Source organism: Planococcus citri, chromosome 3, assembly GCF_950023065.1.
Source record: "Planococcus citri chromosome 3, ihPlaCitr1.1, whole genome shotgun sequence".
In the NCBI taxonomy this organism is placed as follows: domain Eukaryota; kingdom Metazoa; phylum Arthropoda; class Insecta; order Hemiptera; family Pseudococcidae; genus Planococcus; species Planococcus citri.
Window position 1 is genome coordinate 60,742,688 of NC_088679.1, and position 15,541 is coordinate 60,758,228.

The following is a 15,541-nucleotide window of genomic DNA, read 5'->3' on the forward strand; positions in this document are numbered from 1 at the left end:
TACATATAATCGTGAAAAAATTATAAAATTTGGTCCAAATTTGAGTTGAGGATGGAAGCAAGTGAGCAATTTTTATGATATAATCGTGCATTGAGAGACAACAATTTTGCGATAAAAAAAGATCAATTCGAGCGTAAATTTTTTTTCGCTTTTTTGAAGGTCTTGCCCCCACTGAAAATATCGTTAAAAAGTTACTACCTATAAAAAATGTGCATTTTGCCAATACGTTTGCAAAAATTTTCAATAATGTCCATAAATAACCCTTGGTTGTGTATAACATGACTGAAAATTTGAAAAAAAATCGATTAGGAACTGCCTGAGGTAGAAATTTTAAGCTAAAATTATTGCAATTTCACCCCTTTAGAATTCAGATCATTCATAACAAACAATTTCCTGTAAGTAGTTAGTTTTAAAATCCGAAGATAGAGCCTTATTACATTACTTTTCATACGAACATAATATTTATTATTCGGGGTATTAAAAGTAGAAAAAATATCTGACGACCTTAATATAACTCCTCATTCTATACCCAAACGGAATGGATACATTTCCTTTCCCCTGAATATGACGAACACACGAAAGGGGCAGAGAGAAGGGTTAATACTTCCAGTGTGCTGCCAAATTTTGGAAAATCATGATTCGAACATCTTAACGTCTTGTTTTCGCAATTCCCAAAAAACCAGATGGATAAAAAAAAGAAAGGGAGATGAGGGCCATCCATTGCTTCTCTCTGTTGGATTCGTCACCACTTTTTGGCTCAATAGTTTTATGTTATAGTAGGTCTAGTTAATGAAGCCCTTCCTATGCAAAATGATTAACGTTTTTACAAATTAATTTATTTAAAAATGAAACAAATATTTTACAGATTTGAAAAGAGTGCACTAGCGTAATCAGATTTGTTATAGATATTATCATGTTCAATTGTTGTAAGCTTCTTCTCATTCCCTTTTCTCGAGACCGGGACTGGAACTTTATTACTAGTATTTAATCCATCGTACACGCATTCGGAATTCTTGCTCAGCCAAGATACGAAATCGTTCATTTGCTTGGCTCTCCATTTTCTACGATCTTGTAGATTTCTTATAGCGTCATCAAAAGTATGATCCAAGTAAGGAAGCTCGCTAATGTTGCTATTTCTCAACTGGTTCAACTGTGAATCACCATAATACATATTTTACAAAATAAAATTCAAAAACTTGACTAGAATGGATATTGGATATTGGATAATTCAGTGAAATAAGACGATAAAATTATACCGCGTCGAGTTCAGATTGTTTTTGAAGATTGAACGTTGCTGCTTCGACGATTGTTTTCATTATGGTTTTAAATTCTGAGAAACTAGAAAAATTATTGAATTATCAATCTGGGGCTAAATCGCTGCTGGCCAGAGCATCTGGGTACATTCACGTTTGTATCAAGAAAATGGAATTGATCAACTTACCGAGCCTTGATTGCACTCCAGTTATCGATCATGAAATTAAAAGGTACAGTAGAAGTGTGAAAACTTTGTGGTATCGTTGCCCACATCATGCTAACTTTATGCAGATGATCTATCGAGTAATTGTCGTACAAAGTTGAAGCCAAAAATCTACAATTGAAATGAAATTATTTATTATTCGTTTTGAACCGAATAAGCAGAAACCGATGAACTCATTAATGAATCTTGGTAAACTAACTAGGCATTTCTTACTCTCTGTAATTTTTTTCTTCTTTAAAGCAATACAAGCTCTTCAAATATATGATTTTATCTGGACTCGTTTCGGGCGTGTTTTGATATTGAGATAGAAGAAAATCATAATCCGATGTACTTCCTATTTGCATGATTGAGCATAAAACAGGGTATCTCATGTCAGGTTCAATGCTGCGACAAAAAAAAAACAAGAAGGGGACGAAAAAAAACATTGTTTATCAGAGGATTTTTTACCCTACTTTTTGTGAAATGGTAAAAAAATCTGAAAAATCAACTTTTTAAGATTGTCTCAAAAATATTGTTGAAAAGTTCACGTACGGATTAGTAGAAGTGTCGGGAAAATTCGTGTTTTTCCATTTATCGAATTCTGATCTCGCCATCGTATTACATTCGGATATACCCATTGCACAAGCCCATAAAAATATATCGCTTCTTAGAAGCCTATCGGTATGCTTCATTGTTGACGAATCAGACGATTTCGAATTAAGATCATTGAACGGAGTTGCTATTAACCTTCTCATGAACACCTGAAAAGGCACAATTTTTTACTCACGTGGGAACCTTTTGAACTGATTATTCTTTGATTTGAAGGAAACCAAGCTAGATCGAGAGAGCAAGTCCTAAAACCCTCGTAGCCAATTTTTGGAGAGTTTTTTTGAATTTTAGAAATCTAAAAAATGTTTTAAGGGTGATTTTTACACTTTTTCTTGAAACATGAATTGTTTTGAACAAAGTGAAGCAATATATTATGGATGATTCTTTCAATTCATCTCCTATACCTACTCACCAACAACTTGTGTTTTGAGCCATTCTGAAGCCTTCAGAAATTTTTTAATTTTCTTCAGAAATTTAAAATTATTCCGGAAGGACCAAAAATGATTTTTAGCAATGGAAGTTGAATTTATGGAATTATTCACAATATTGATTCATTTTTCAAGTTTTTAAAAAATTCGCCAAAAATCCAAAAATGAACTTCAGCATCTGAAATGTTGGTTATACGATAGCTTTGGGAAATACTCTTACGATTTGATTTGGTTTCGTTCAAATTTGAAAAAGTATGAGTTCAAATTGTTTTCTTGTCAACAGATTCTCGATGAAATTCAATACTTTAGATCTTTCCAGCAATCAAAAAATACCTGCATACTTACTTTGAACTTCTGCAAATTTTCCGAATCTTTGACATCGAGCCTTATTGAGTCGTCGTCATGAGATACAGCTACTCGTACGTTTTCCAACAGCATATTCCGGATGTAATTCATGTGACGTAACACAGTCGACCAAACGATGTACTCTTTTTCTCTATACAAAGCAAGATTGCTGATGAAATCCAAGGCAAAATTGTAATCCAACATGTCTTTACGAGCGAAAAATAGAGCATCGTCGATTAACTGAGATCTGACGATATCTGGAAGTTCTCCTTTTCTCACAGCGTTTTGCAGTAATGACCAGTTGTGCATGTCGTAATATACTCGGTAAAAGTCTACATATAAATTGAAAGAAAATTCAAAATGATTAATTAATTACCTATGGATGAATATGGTGTCCTTATTTCAATTAATTTCGAATTCACACTTAATCATACTGACTTGTTTGTTGGGGATTTACTAACAACCAGTTTGAATTCTTCAGACTGGCGAGTGGTATGATGTCAATGGAACGAACTTTATTTAGCCAGAATCTGGGAGCAGTGGCGGTGAAGAATTTCTCATTTTCGGTAGTGTAACTGACTGGAATGTACCATAAGTTCAACCTTTTGGACAGTCCTTTGTAAGGGCTCTAGAAAAAATTGTTTTGTCAGTGATTAAGATGTAGTGCCTCTTAAAAGTGAAGTGAGAATGGTAGGAGAAAAACGATGGAAATGCATGTGTTTTTTTTTATTATTTTTTTTACATGATCAACCCAATTTTATGCCTTTAAAAAAGCAATGCTTATGTTGTACTCTCAAAATAGTCACAAAACTTTAAATAAAATAAGGTCCAACTCCATCCTAATTTTTCGATGGAGTTTTGAAATATTCAACATTTGGAAAACCACAAAAAACACAATCGAATCGGGTAGTTTTAGGTAGATTTCTTATCAACAGTCACATTTTCAGTGATTTCTGCCCTACAGTCAGTTACTGGGTTCCTAGGTAAAACTTTTTAAAAGTCAAGCTACCCAGTAAATACCTATCATTGTTGTGTTCTTCTAATCTCTATTAGAACAGACTTGCTACAGCTTATATTGATAGTGTATATAAAAGAAAGACATGTCTCTAGTACATAGGTAAGTAAATGTAAATCAAATTTTTACATACTCATACCAATGTTGTTTTAACATGTTGGGCGAATGTGATAGTATTTTTATCATAATTTCGCGTCACAGTTATCAACGGATAACCTTTCGTATAAATCCAGTCTTCAAGCACTGTTTGCAGGGAAACACCCTTTGGTAACAGCTGATAACCGGCATAAGAGATGTTTAACGTTTCTTTTGTCATTATTTTCCAAAAATCTTCTCCATCGACAACCTTTCCTCGACTGAAAAGATAATGGCGGAATCCGCATGAGCTTTATTGAAACAAGACGAATGTACTTCCATTTACGTACCTTTTTTCTAAAAAAATTCTGATAGAGGTTATGAATAAGGGCGGTGAGACTATGTGTTCGATCATTCTTATTAAACAGGCTCCTGTAAGCAACAGAAATAACTTCAAATCAAGTTAATCAATTAGAAACACTGAGAGTAAAATTAGCAAAAGCCAACGATGGCGAGGTGCTTCCCTCTATTTCTCATTTTAAAACACTTTCCGATTTGGACGAAATCAAGCTGGATCGAAAGAGCTTTCCCTGAAACCTCTTTAACCCAAATTTCAGGTTCTAAAGTAGACTGAATTCTTACGCTCAGAAAAACGATTCTATAAATCAAATCGGGGAGGTGAAATGTGGAGCTTGGAAAGACCAAAACTCGCTGGATATGATTTCATGCCTTCATGAGTAAGTAATCAAAATTTTAACTAAAAGTGTGAATTTTTTGTATTCTAATGAGTTTCTATTGGAAAGTCGAAATTTTGTAAGAGGGGGGGGTGGCTGAAAATTTTCTATCTGTGATGCCAACACTACCTAAAATGCGATTTCCCCACACTTCCCTAGTTCCCTCGGATAATTTACGGGCCCTAAATCGGCCCCATTTGGACACCAATCTCGAAAATGAGCGGGTGCAACGCTGGGGAAATTGCATTTTCTGCGAGAGCTCTTCCGTAAGTCTATTTTCCATGCAGAACATTTTCATTTCCTTCCTCGGTTTGATTTACAGAATTGTTTTTTTGAGGGTTAGAATCCAGTCTAAAGATCATTTTTTGAATTTTGGAGAGTTTTTGATTACCTATTTAAAAAACTTTTAAAAAGCTGTTTTAAGGGCGATTTTCAACCTTTTTCATAACGTACCTTACCTATACGGACGGGATCGTTTTTCCCAAACCAGACAAAAAAATCACGACTTTTTTGAAAATTTAATGCCTCTTCTTTGAGGACCCATTTCTCCCCTCCAGGGACGCCTCCGGAGGTAAAATTTTTTCTGAATGACTTTCAATTTAAAATAAAGGTGTTTGCTGAATTTGGTCAAAATCCGCCAACCTTTTTTTGGGTGATCTACCCTGATTATACTTGAATACATTGATTGAAAATGGTGATTTTTTTCAATTTTTTTGGAATTTACAAATTGAGCTAAAATTATTCTTTTTTTAAACTGATTCCTCTAGAATTCTACGATAACCACATGGAATGGTCTAGAGGGTGCCAAATTTTCTTTTTAACCTCTCCCTAGAACGATTTGAAATTTCTGGAGGAAATTAAAAATTCACTAGAGGCTCCAGAATGGCCCAAAAATTATTACTATGATGTCTGGGAGTAGAATTACAGGAATTGTTCATAATGATTCACTTTGATCAAAAAATGTATACTTCGTAAAAAAGTTTAAAAATCGAACCCTTGAAAAAGTTTTTTTGAATTTCCTAAATTTTCGAAAATTCGTCAAAAATCTACAAATGAACTTCAACATCTGAAATTTTGGTTCTAGGAGTTTTGAGACTTGCTCTTTTGGCTTAGCTTGGTTTCGTTTAAATTGGTGAAGACCAGTTCAACATATTCCCTTATTGTTGGAAACTACATATCCGAACATGTGACTGCGAGAATTCATAAGTTGACTAATTTATTCAGTTTACCTTTATTTACCAATCTCTTTTCGTACAATTGTGTGTAAATGTTTGGATTAGCTTGCGATTCTGTTATTAATTGATGTGATTGAAATTCGTCCATTGCGCTTCGCCGGAATACATTGGTTTCATTGATGGGATACAAATGCTGCAATTCGCTTTCTTCAATATGTGGAATCCATCTTATATATTTTCCTTGTCTACTCGGATCAGCTATTTCTTTATCCATTTCCAACTGCTGAACGTTCACAAAGAATTGATCGAGTGTTTTCCACGATGGCTCAACCTATTTATGAATTATATTCCAAATAAATCAATTTCAATAGGTATACATATAAAGATTAGTTAGGCAATAGGGAGGCACTTCTTTGGTGCATACAAAGCATAAGTATGGGTAGTTGAACTTACAAATTTGAGCAAATGATATTCGAGGAATTGCACCAATGCTTCTTTGATCCAATTGTCTTGCCTCCATCGAAACGTGATTGAATTCTCTATCCATTGTTCTATCAAATGACCTGCTAACATGTGACCCACATGTTGTTTATGTGCTGCTGAAGTCTTACCTTCTTGTACTATCAAATCGGCCTCTCTTCAATGAATCCAAATAACAAAAAAAAATCAAGTGATTGATAATATTTTTTGAGGGCTACAATTTGTGGCAAAACTTACGACATATAAATAATTCCTATTTTGGCCTTTTGTTTCGGTAGTATTTGAGGTAAACCGAAAATATTGATTTTCTTGACCGGTAGGGCCATTACTAGATGTACTTCAATGTCGTTCAATAGCAATGGGCCTAAGTTTAGGACGTATTCCAATTCCTTTGTGCGTTTTGTAGCAGTCCAGATTATAAAATGAGATGTTTGTGGAGTTACTCTGGATTCGTTTTCGAAATTGGTCACTGCGAAAGCCAACGAATGTATTGGTAATGGACTCGTCTTCTTGTGCAGTATCCAAGTCCAACCATCGCTAAGAAAAATAAGTAGAAATGTGTGATCTACATAGATATTTGAATTAAGGTGCTTAAGAATACTATCATATGGCAAGTAATTTGAAAATTCTATTCATGGGTAGGTTTACCCTGATTCAACAGATTGCCAATATTCTGTGCTGGATTGAACCAGCATATTATCCTGACGAGCAATATTCAGCTGAATCGTGGCCATTTGAGTTGGAGCATCGAAACATGGAAATACTGTCCTGGCAAATGGTACATCCAAATTGGTGCCCACGATCCATCTATTAAAAATGGAAATCAGTTGACAATCTTGATTTCTGCAGCTTGGTTAGATTTTACCTAAATTTTTTTCTTAATTCTATCACCATCTTACCGACTTTGACCAGTTATCTCATCGTAGAATTGAGATTTAAACAAACCATAAGGTAGATTTTGAACATCGCCGTTGAATTCAATCACAAGCTCGTAGATTTTACCAGGTTGAAGCCATTTGTAAAGTTCCAGATTAAGGGTACCTTCGTAAACGTCGTACGAATCGATATTCAGATCAATGGTGTCTTCTATCTGATGTATTACCTTTCAAATCAAATCAAGTCTTTTTTAGTGCGTACGAGTAATTTACTGAATTATTTAGGAACGTTTTGGAAAACTTACTTCTTCAGCAGTCGCTTCGTTGATTTCGTACAAATACGTGGACACGATACGTAAATCATTGACGCCGATGACCAAATATTTGACTTCTTGTTTCACGTTCAGAGTTATGGAAACATTGCCACGAAATGTAAACGCATTGTGTTTTCCTGCAGATGTTTCGAGGAACGGTTGGATATAAATTACGTAATTTTTAGGCTCGACCAGATATCTCATATCGTCGTTTAATATTTGGGTAGTTGAAGTTGGGTTGGCACGGGATGAAAATATTGTTGCCAGTGCTGCTGGAGTTATTTCTGATGAGCTGGCTTCTGGTAAGTTGTGCGATGCGTGAAATCTACAGCATGGTTTGGGCTGTGTGAAAGAAGTGAGCAACGAATATTATTTAGAAAAAAAAATTAAAATCAAACTTGATTTGTTGGGGATGAAGTTTCAACGTAAGTAGTTTTGTCTCACAATAAATCTCTACAAAAAGTGTTGAACGATGAGAGACTCGTAATTTTCCGAGAAAAAAATTGTGTTTTAATTTTGAACAAAAAAAGTTATGCTATTCTATCAAGGAGCAGCTGTATATTCGCAAAGGCCAGATTGGGTAATGTTTTTTCACTATTACAAGAGCTTGAATTTTATAATGAAGTGAAATGCCAATCGATTTTTTGGACAAATGATCAAAAATGATTTTCTCGCGACGTAGCTAAGGTACCCCAAATAACAGAAAATTTCTGAACCGGACAAACCGAAATAGAAAGAGTGTACAAAGATACGTATCACCAATAAACATTCAAAGTCCTAAAGTGCACTTTTATGTAGACTTTTGGTGAATTTTTGAAAATGTTTATGGAAGAAAAATGTGAAAAAAATCACAATTTTATTCAATTAACCTATAAATCTGAAATTTAGTATGTAGTATACCCATCTTTTGACCCCCTGAACCGATCGCAAACAGTTTTGAACCGATTTGAGCAGTTCTGAAGCCTTCAATAGATTTTTGAAAATTGATATTTTCACAATTTTTTTTTTACCTACTTATTGAAGTTTGAAAGCTAAAATTCACTTTATACCCTAATTCAACATTTCATGAGCCTGCGGAATTTCATAAATTTCCCTCAAATTCAAAAATGCAATTATTCAGGAAATTTACCAGGTCTACTTTTTAAAAGAAAATCCTTGACCAGAAGCCCCTACAATGATTTAGTATCGAGGTTTGAGGTATTTTCAAAGAGTACTTATATCTATTTCCTGGTAAGATAAGTGAAATGCCCCTGTTCTCAAATTTGGGAAATCATTGATGTATTATGATTGTGTACCTTTAAAAAAAAATCAAGCCGAAATTCCACCACCCCCACTCTTATTGACCGGTGTTGTCACGTGTATACGAAAAGTGAGTTTTTTGTGGTTTTTGCACTCTTTTTAAAGCCTTTTTTTGTATCGCAGGGGTTGGGGTGAAATTGGCAAAAGAAAACTTTGAATTGCCATAGCTTCGGACTGAAAAATACTTACTTCACGAACTATTTTTCGGTCAGAATGCGTATTTTGATTAGGTAGTACTTTTTTCCAACATACGAGTTGAATAAAAAAAACTGTCTGCAAGGTGCACATTTTTACAAAAAACCTTCTTTAAAGACTTTTATTTGTTTTTTTGGTGAAGATAAGTATGCGAAATAAGTAGGTACGTAAAAAAAGTGCAGAAGGAAAATTGTTCAGTGCAAAATTTCAATTTTTCAATCCTCTCTAGTCGTTTTAGGCATTATACAGAATTATATTTTTTCGTCAAGCAGCGCAAGTACAGCAAATGTGTCAAATTTTTTTGAAATTTTAAAATTTTTTATAATGAAATTGCTGCAGAAATATCCAGTTTTGAAGCAGCAGAAGTCGATTTTGGAAAAATGATGTGTAATCAGTCATACATAAGGAGACATTATAAGTCACTAAGAAGCACCAATCACTTTTATTGTCTTCTAAAGGTTGATTTGGACAGCTTTATGTTTTTTTTAAAGTGTGGAATTTCCAAAATATAACCGGAAGCATCCGATTTCGAATTGCATGAAACCCTCTACAATCGACTTGACGTGTTAAAATTAGAGTGCAAAGTGAATTTTAGCTTTTCAACTTCTTTGGGTAAAATTTTATGGAAATTTCAACTTCTGAAAATTTGCTGAAGACTTCAGAACTACATTGGGCCTTTAAATTTTCAAAAATTCACCAAAAATTGAAAAACTCATTTTAACCCTTGAAATTTTGGCTGATGACGTAGTATTTTTGCATGCTCTATTAATATTTCTGAGTCTCGTGTCCGGTTTGAAAAATGTTCCGTTTGTCAGGATGTCTTCCTTGTGAGGAACTACCTATTCTGATATTCTTTCTTCTTGAAAATTAATTTTATCAACTTTGAGTGGTAAAGAAGTTTCCTGTGGTTCTTGCAGTCATACGTAAATTGAATAAAAAATACTTTGAAGCAGTTCAAGCGTGATTTTTTTTTTGATCAATTTTCTTAAACTTTTGAAAAAATTGCTACTTGTTGATAATTGTTAATTTTGTTTAATCCCCCCGCCCCTTTCAACAAATTTGACCAAGAATGGGCAAACTTATTTTGTTTTTACCAAAATTCTCATACTTATCCATCGATTCATTCAAAATTCGTGTTAGATAGGTACCTATTTAATATGCAATGAAGTTCAAAATTCTTACTTCGTTGATATTCTCAACATTGGAAGTTCTAGATCTGCTAATGTGAACGGCTACAAATAGCATTATGAGTATTGATATTCCGATTAGTGAAGCTTGCCATCTCGTCATAAACCAGCCTTTTTTGCCATATGTGACTTTTTTACGATCGTTACTGCCGAGTATTTCGTCTTCTAAGTAACAAATGGCACTCTGATCGTCGATGGAAAACGCTTCTCTTTTGCTGGGAAGCAAGTCCACATTTGAAAACTCGTCGCTGTTGAAATAGTATTTTTAGTTGAGTTTAATTGGTAATAGTAAATTAAAATATTGAAAAACTGTAGATATCTTATAAGTGAATAGTTCATAATTTTTTTCTGATCTCACTTCGTGCCTAAATCTGAATTATGGCATACATTTGATAGGACACCCTGTATAATTACACGATACGCCCACGTAGTTGGTAACAAATTGGTTAATATTAAAAAATTTTACTAGTAAGTGGTAACTTTTCAACAAAAAACTACATCTCGAATCGAAAACTTGAGCATCGACGAATTGTTCTCCTGTATAAATAGTTGAAAAATTTACCAACGAGCAATGAAAACGTTCGAAGTATTGGATAAAAGTATTCCAAACTTCATTTTAAGAAGCCCCTCCTCTCTAGAAGAAAAATTCCGCGATCGATGAATATTTTGACAATATTCTAATGAATTCTGACAATTAAAAAAAATCTGCCTCGAAACAAGCTCCATCAAAAATACCCCTCGTTGTTAAACAAACAACTTACGGATCCCTAATTAAATTCTGTGTTTTTTTTACATCGACAACCCTTCTGAAAAAAAAAACTAAAATATAATTTTAAATTCTTTTAAACATCGATTTGTTTGCTAATTTTTTATTTTTAACGTTGATAAAAAAAAAGGCCAACTCGAACTCTCGTCTGCGTTCTCTAGGGACCAATGGTTATAGACTTTCGTTCTGTTTATCGGTTTTTAATGGAGTTATCGTACGGGGAATGGTTAATAGCGGTGTAGAATAAATAAAAGTATATTGATGTTGGAAATTACCAAAAGCTTGGAACGATCATTGCTAATGCTACAGTAAATTTCTTTCTTTTTACCCTTTTCTTAATTAAGTAAAACACGACCACTAATTTATGTTAATTTTGGTTCATAAATAATTTAAAATCGGCGAGTTTTCTTCCTTGTTTATAGTAGGATATTTGTCGTCGGAATGTAGGTAGGTGGTATTTCGCCTTATGGTTGGTTGTTTGTATGTAATAAGTAAGAAAATCAACCTAAATGTGAACTTGGCTCTTTTGAAGTGCTCGCAACAACGTTGCAAATATTTGAGTTAATTTTTTCACTCAGGGTATTTTATAATTAAATTTTATCCTGTAAACATTTCTACTTATTGAATTTTTTTGCCTACTTACTCGTTATCATGCATTTGAGCTGTTTTCTTTTGGAAACCTCGTTGAGAAAAAGTATTAATTTTCAGATTTCAGATTACTTAATTAAAACCTGGCACGAATAATCTAAAATAACTTTCATCTTTGGTTCGATTTGCAACACGGTGACACCAGGTGGAAATTTGCATGGCACGTATGCGATCTCCATTGTCATCAACAACTCGATATACGTTCCCGTGTTTACTTTTTAACGCGAAATTTATTTCGTATTCAACATTGAATGCAACTTTTCACGGTCAAAATTTTCTCTTACTCGGTGTTGCTATCTGATACATCTGCAAAATTTACTCGTTGTGAGATTTTTTTTTCGATGAAAGTACGAGTACCTAACAAAATGGGATGAAAATTTGTTTGCATTTTAGGGAATTTTCGTTCATGTGTAAGGTATCTGTGTAGGTATATTGCTGCGTGATATTTAATAAATTGCGAAACATGTGGCCGGAAAATGAAAACACAATTGTGTTCAGCCAAAATATGGCAGAAAATCGTGTCCTTAGTAGTGATGTAAAAATGCGCGCAGATTCCACAAATGGTGATTTTCATGACGAAAAGTTGTCCAACAAACTAAAAAACATGAAAAAACAGGACAAAAGCTGGGCAACTTCTCAAATTTTATTTGAATAGAAGGGGAAGGGGTTCAATTAAGTATTATTACTATCAATTTTTTTCACTTCCTATTTAAGAAAGCATTTCAATTTTTTTTTTCAAATTCAAAATTTTCAGATGTTTAAATCTTTTCTCCAAAATTTATCACCACTTGAGAGAAAATTTTTAGAAATTAAATGTTCCAAAATTAGGGAAGCGTAAGTGGAAAATTCAAAAGTTATTGATTCAAAATATGAAAAAACAAGTCATTTCCCCAATAATAGGGTACCTCAATATTTTTCAGAAAGGGGAGTCTCATTTGTGTTCCATTATTGAAATATAGTACATTATAAATGAAGACAAAAGCAGGATAATTTCTCAAATTTTATTCGAATGCAGGGGGGAGAGGTTCAATATTATTATTATGTATCAATTTTTTTCACTACTTATGAAAGCATTTCGATTTTTTTTTCAATTTCTAAATTTTCAGATGCTTAGATCTTTCCCTCAAAATTTTTCACCACTTGAGAGAAAATATTTAGAAATTAAAATTTTCAAAATAAATAGGGAAGAATAAAATGAGAAATTCAAAAATTTTTGATTTTAAATATGAAAAAGCAAGTCATTTCCCCAAAATACCTTAATATTCAATGTACAAAGTGATATTTCCGATTGAGAAAATTGAAAAGTTGAACTCATGTGAAACAGAAAAGGCTCTAATTTAGATATGAAAAATGTTAAGTGAATAAAAAGTCACAGTTTTGAACTTGTTAATTAACTTGATAATAGCATATCTTGTGTTTCAAAAAGGGTCCATCAAAACAAAAAATCTGATAAAAGTGATGAAAAATTGACGATTTTTACGACTTTTCTCGAATATCTCAAAAAAAATTTCTCTTCAAGTAAGTAACTATGCAATATTATGCATACTAGGTAATTTTTGTTGGGGTGATATTTCTCGAAGAAAAAAGTTTGGTCTTCTCAAGGGTGCAATTCCCGTTTCCCTATCTTGAATACTTATATGTAGTTAAAAAGTCGAGAAAAATCAATGTCATGAAAAATTCTGTTTGAAAAAATTCCAATTTTTTTTCCATTCAAAATTGTCCAAAATTCATGAAAATAATCCCGTCTGGTTTCTCGAGGTTGTCTGCACCGCTGTCTAGCTTCCCAAAGTCGTCTGTTTTCCTGTCTGATCTCTTAAAGTAATTGACCCGTCAGTATGGCTTTCCAAGGTCGTCTGTCTGCCTGCTTGGTCGATTAAGGTCATGGCTCGTTTTTGACCTACCTACCTAGCCTTCATGGTCGTCTGTCTGCCTGTGTTCGTGTCTGACCTCCAAGGGCCATTGACCTTTCTGTCTGGCCTCTTAAGGTTCTCAGGCTCACTGTCGGGCCTCTCAATGTCACCGACTTACCTTTCTAGCCTCTCAAGGTTGTCTGCGTGCCTGTCTGGCTTCCCAAGGGGCGTCTGTCAAGCATATTAGGGTCACTGACCCACATGGATGGTTTCTCAAGGTCGTATGACCTGTGTGTCTGGATTGAATTGGCGATCTGTCTCCCTGTCTGACCTCTTAAGGTTGTTTACCTGTGTCGTTGGGCTGTGAAGGTCGTCTGTTAGCCTGTCTGAGTGGCTGATCTCTTAAGTCATTACCTGTCTGTCTGGTTGGCCTATTAGGGTCATTGACCCTTGTGTCTGGACTCTCAAGGTCACTGACCTACCTGTCTAGCCACTCAGTGCCGTATATATCTGTCGTTATATCCTCTTAATGTCATTGACCTGTCAATATGGCAAATTCTAAGGTGGTTTGTCTGCCTACCCGACCTCTTAAGGTCATTGACCCGTCTGTCTGGCCTCTTAAGGTCACTGACCTACCTGTCTAGTTTCTCATGGTCGTCATGTCTGACCTCTCGAGGTTGTATGTGTGCCTGTCTGACTTCCTCAAGTCGTCTGTCTTTTCATCTGGCCTCTTTGAGTCATTAACCCGTCTGTCATGATCTCTCAAGTTTGTCAGTTTGACTTCCGGGTCTGTCAAGGTCGTCTGTCTGCGTTTCAAGTTCTCTTTTCTGGCTTCCCAAAACTTCAAAATGGAAATGAAAATTTCGTAATTTGGAGGTCATGTAAGCTTCAAAATTCAATTTTAAATTTTGTAATTTGAAGGCCATGCAAACTCCAAATCTTAATTTGCTTTTTTATAGTTTCAAGGACATGGGATTTCGGAAAAATTATTTTTAATTTAGTAAGTAATTTGGAGACCATGCCAGTTCAAAAAATCAATCTGAAATATCGTAATTTGGAGGCTATGCCAGCTCCAAAAATCAAATTGGAATTTCGTAATTTAGAAGCCGTGCCAACTCCAAAATTCAATTTTAAATTTTGTAATTTGAAGGCTATGCTACGCTTCGATAATTTAATTGAAATTTCCTAATTTGGAAGCCTTAGAGATCAGTTTGAAATTTTTTAATTTAAAAGCCATGGAAGCTCCAGAAATCAATTTAAAAATTCATAATTTAGAGGCCATGTTAGCTCTAAAAATTAAAATCGAAATTTCCTAATTTGGAAGCCTTGCAAGCCTCAGAGATCAATTTGAAATTTTTTAATTTAAAAGTCATGAAAGCTCCAGAAATCAATTTAAAATTTCATAATTTAGAGGCCATATGTTAGCTCTAAAAATGAAAATCGAAATTTCCTAATTTACAGGTCCATGCAAACTCCAAAGATCAAATCAAAATTTTGTAACTTGGAAGCCTTGAAAACTTTAAAAATTAATGTGCAGGCCAAGCGAATTTCAAAAAATGATTTGAGATTTTGTCATTTAAAGGTCATGCAAGCTTCCAAAATCAAATTGAAATTTCATAATCAAATTAATTTAGTAAGTTTTGAAACAAGATTTGCATTTTAGTAGGTTGTGGAAAAAAATATGAAAAATTTACCTGCTAAATGAATTTGAAATTAGATTTTTTCGCCCATTCAATTTAAATTTATGCGCCTGTTTTTTTGTCAGCTTGCTGCAATGTTACCAACTTTTCATTCTGTAAAAAAAAATCTTCTCTCAAAACCTATGACTTTTCCAATAGTTTTTTTTTGTTTCTTGAAAAATTGCATCTTTTTCACTTATTGTTAGCAGTTTTGATTTTGAAACGAAATCGTTCAATTCTAATCTTTTAATACTTCTCCAATGATTGGAAATAAAATTTTCAATTTTACGTTTTTCCGATCCAATCTAATTTATATTCATTTTGAACGAATAACGATCGACAGACGGTGGACAATTGTATGTACTACAATTTTCGCACACTCGAAAATTTAGAAAGACTCGCCGTATGGAT

At 33.9% G+C, this 15,541-nt stretch overlaps 1 protein-coding gene across 1 annotated transcript; it reads right to left on the reverse strand.

Moving 5' to 3' along the window:
* Positions 1 to 859: 859 nt before the first annotated feature.
* On the reverse strand, positions 860 to 11,820 carry LOC135840625 (aminopeptidase N-like). Its single transcript, XM_065357249.1, has 17 exons — positions 11,597 to 11,820; positions 10,183 to 10,435; positions 7,498 to 7,848; positions 7,217 to 7,419; positions 6,966 to 7,124; positions 6,555 to 6,854; positions 6,291 to 6,474; positions 5,892 to 6,168; positions 4,279 to 4,360; positions 3,993 to 4,209; positions 3,277 to 3,466; positions 2,839 to 3,170; positions 2,009 to 2,217; positions 1,691 to 1,861; positions 1,442 to 1,588; positions 1,257 to 1,338; positions 860 to 1,150 (listed from the first exon to the last, which is right to left on the reverse strand). Exons 1-17 carry the CDS (start codon positions 11,608 to 11,610, stop codon positions 860 to 862), a joined length of 3,462 nt encoding a protein of 1,153 aa, XP_065213321.1. The 5' UTR covers positions 11,611 to 11,820.
* Between the last annotated feature and the right edge of the window lie 3,721 nt (positions 11,821 to 15,541).

Bases quoted from the DNA above. Each gene is read 5' to 3' on its own strand.
- LOC135840625 (XM_065357249.1), bottom strand. The intron at 6,475-6,554 runs GTAAGTTTTGCC...GATTCATTGAAG, and splicing joins ATAGGAATTATTTATATGTC to AGAGGCCGATTTGATAGTAC. The intron at 1,151-1,256 runs GTATAATTTTAT...GGTGATTCACAG, and splicing joins AACAATCTGAACTCGACGCG to TTGAACCAGTTGAGAAATAG.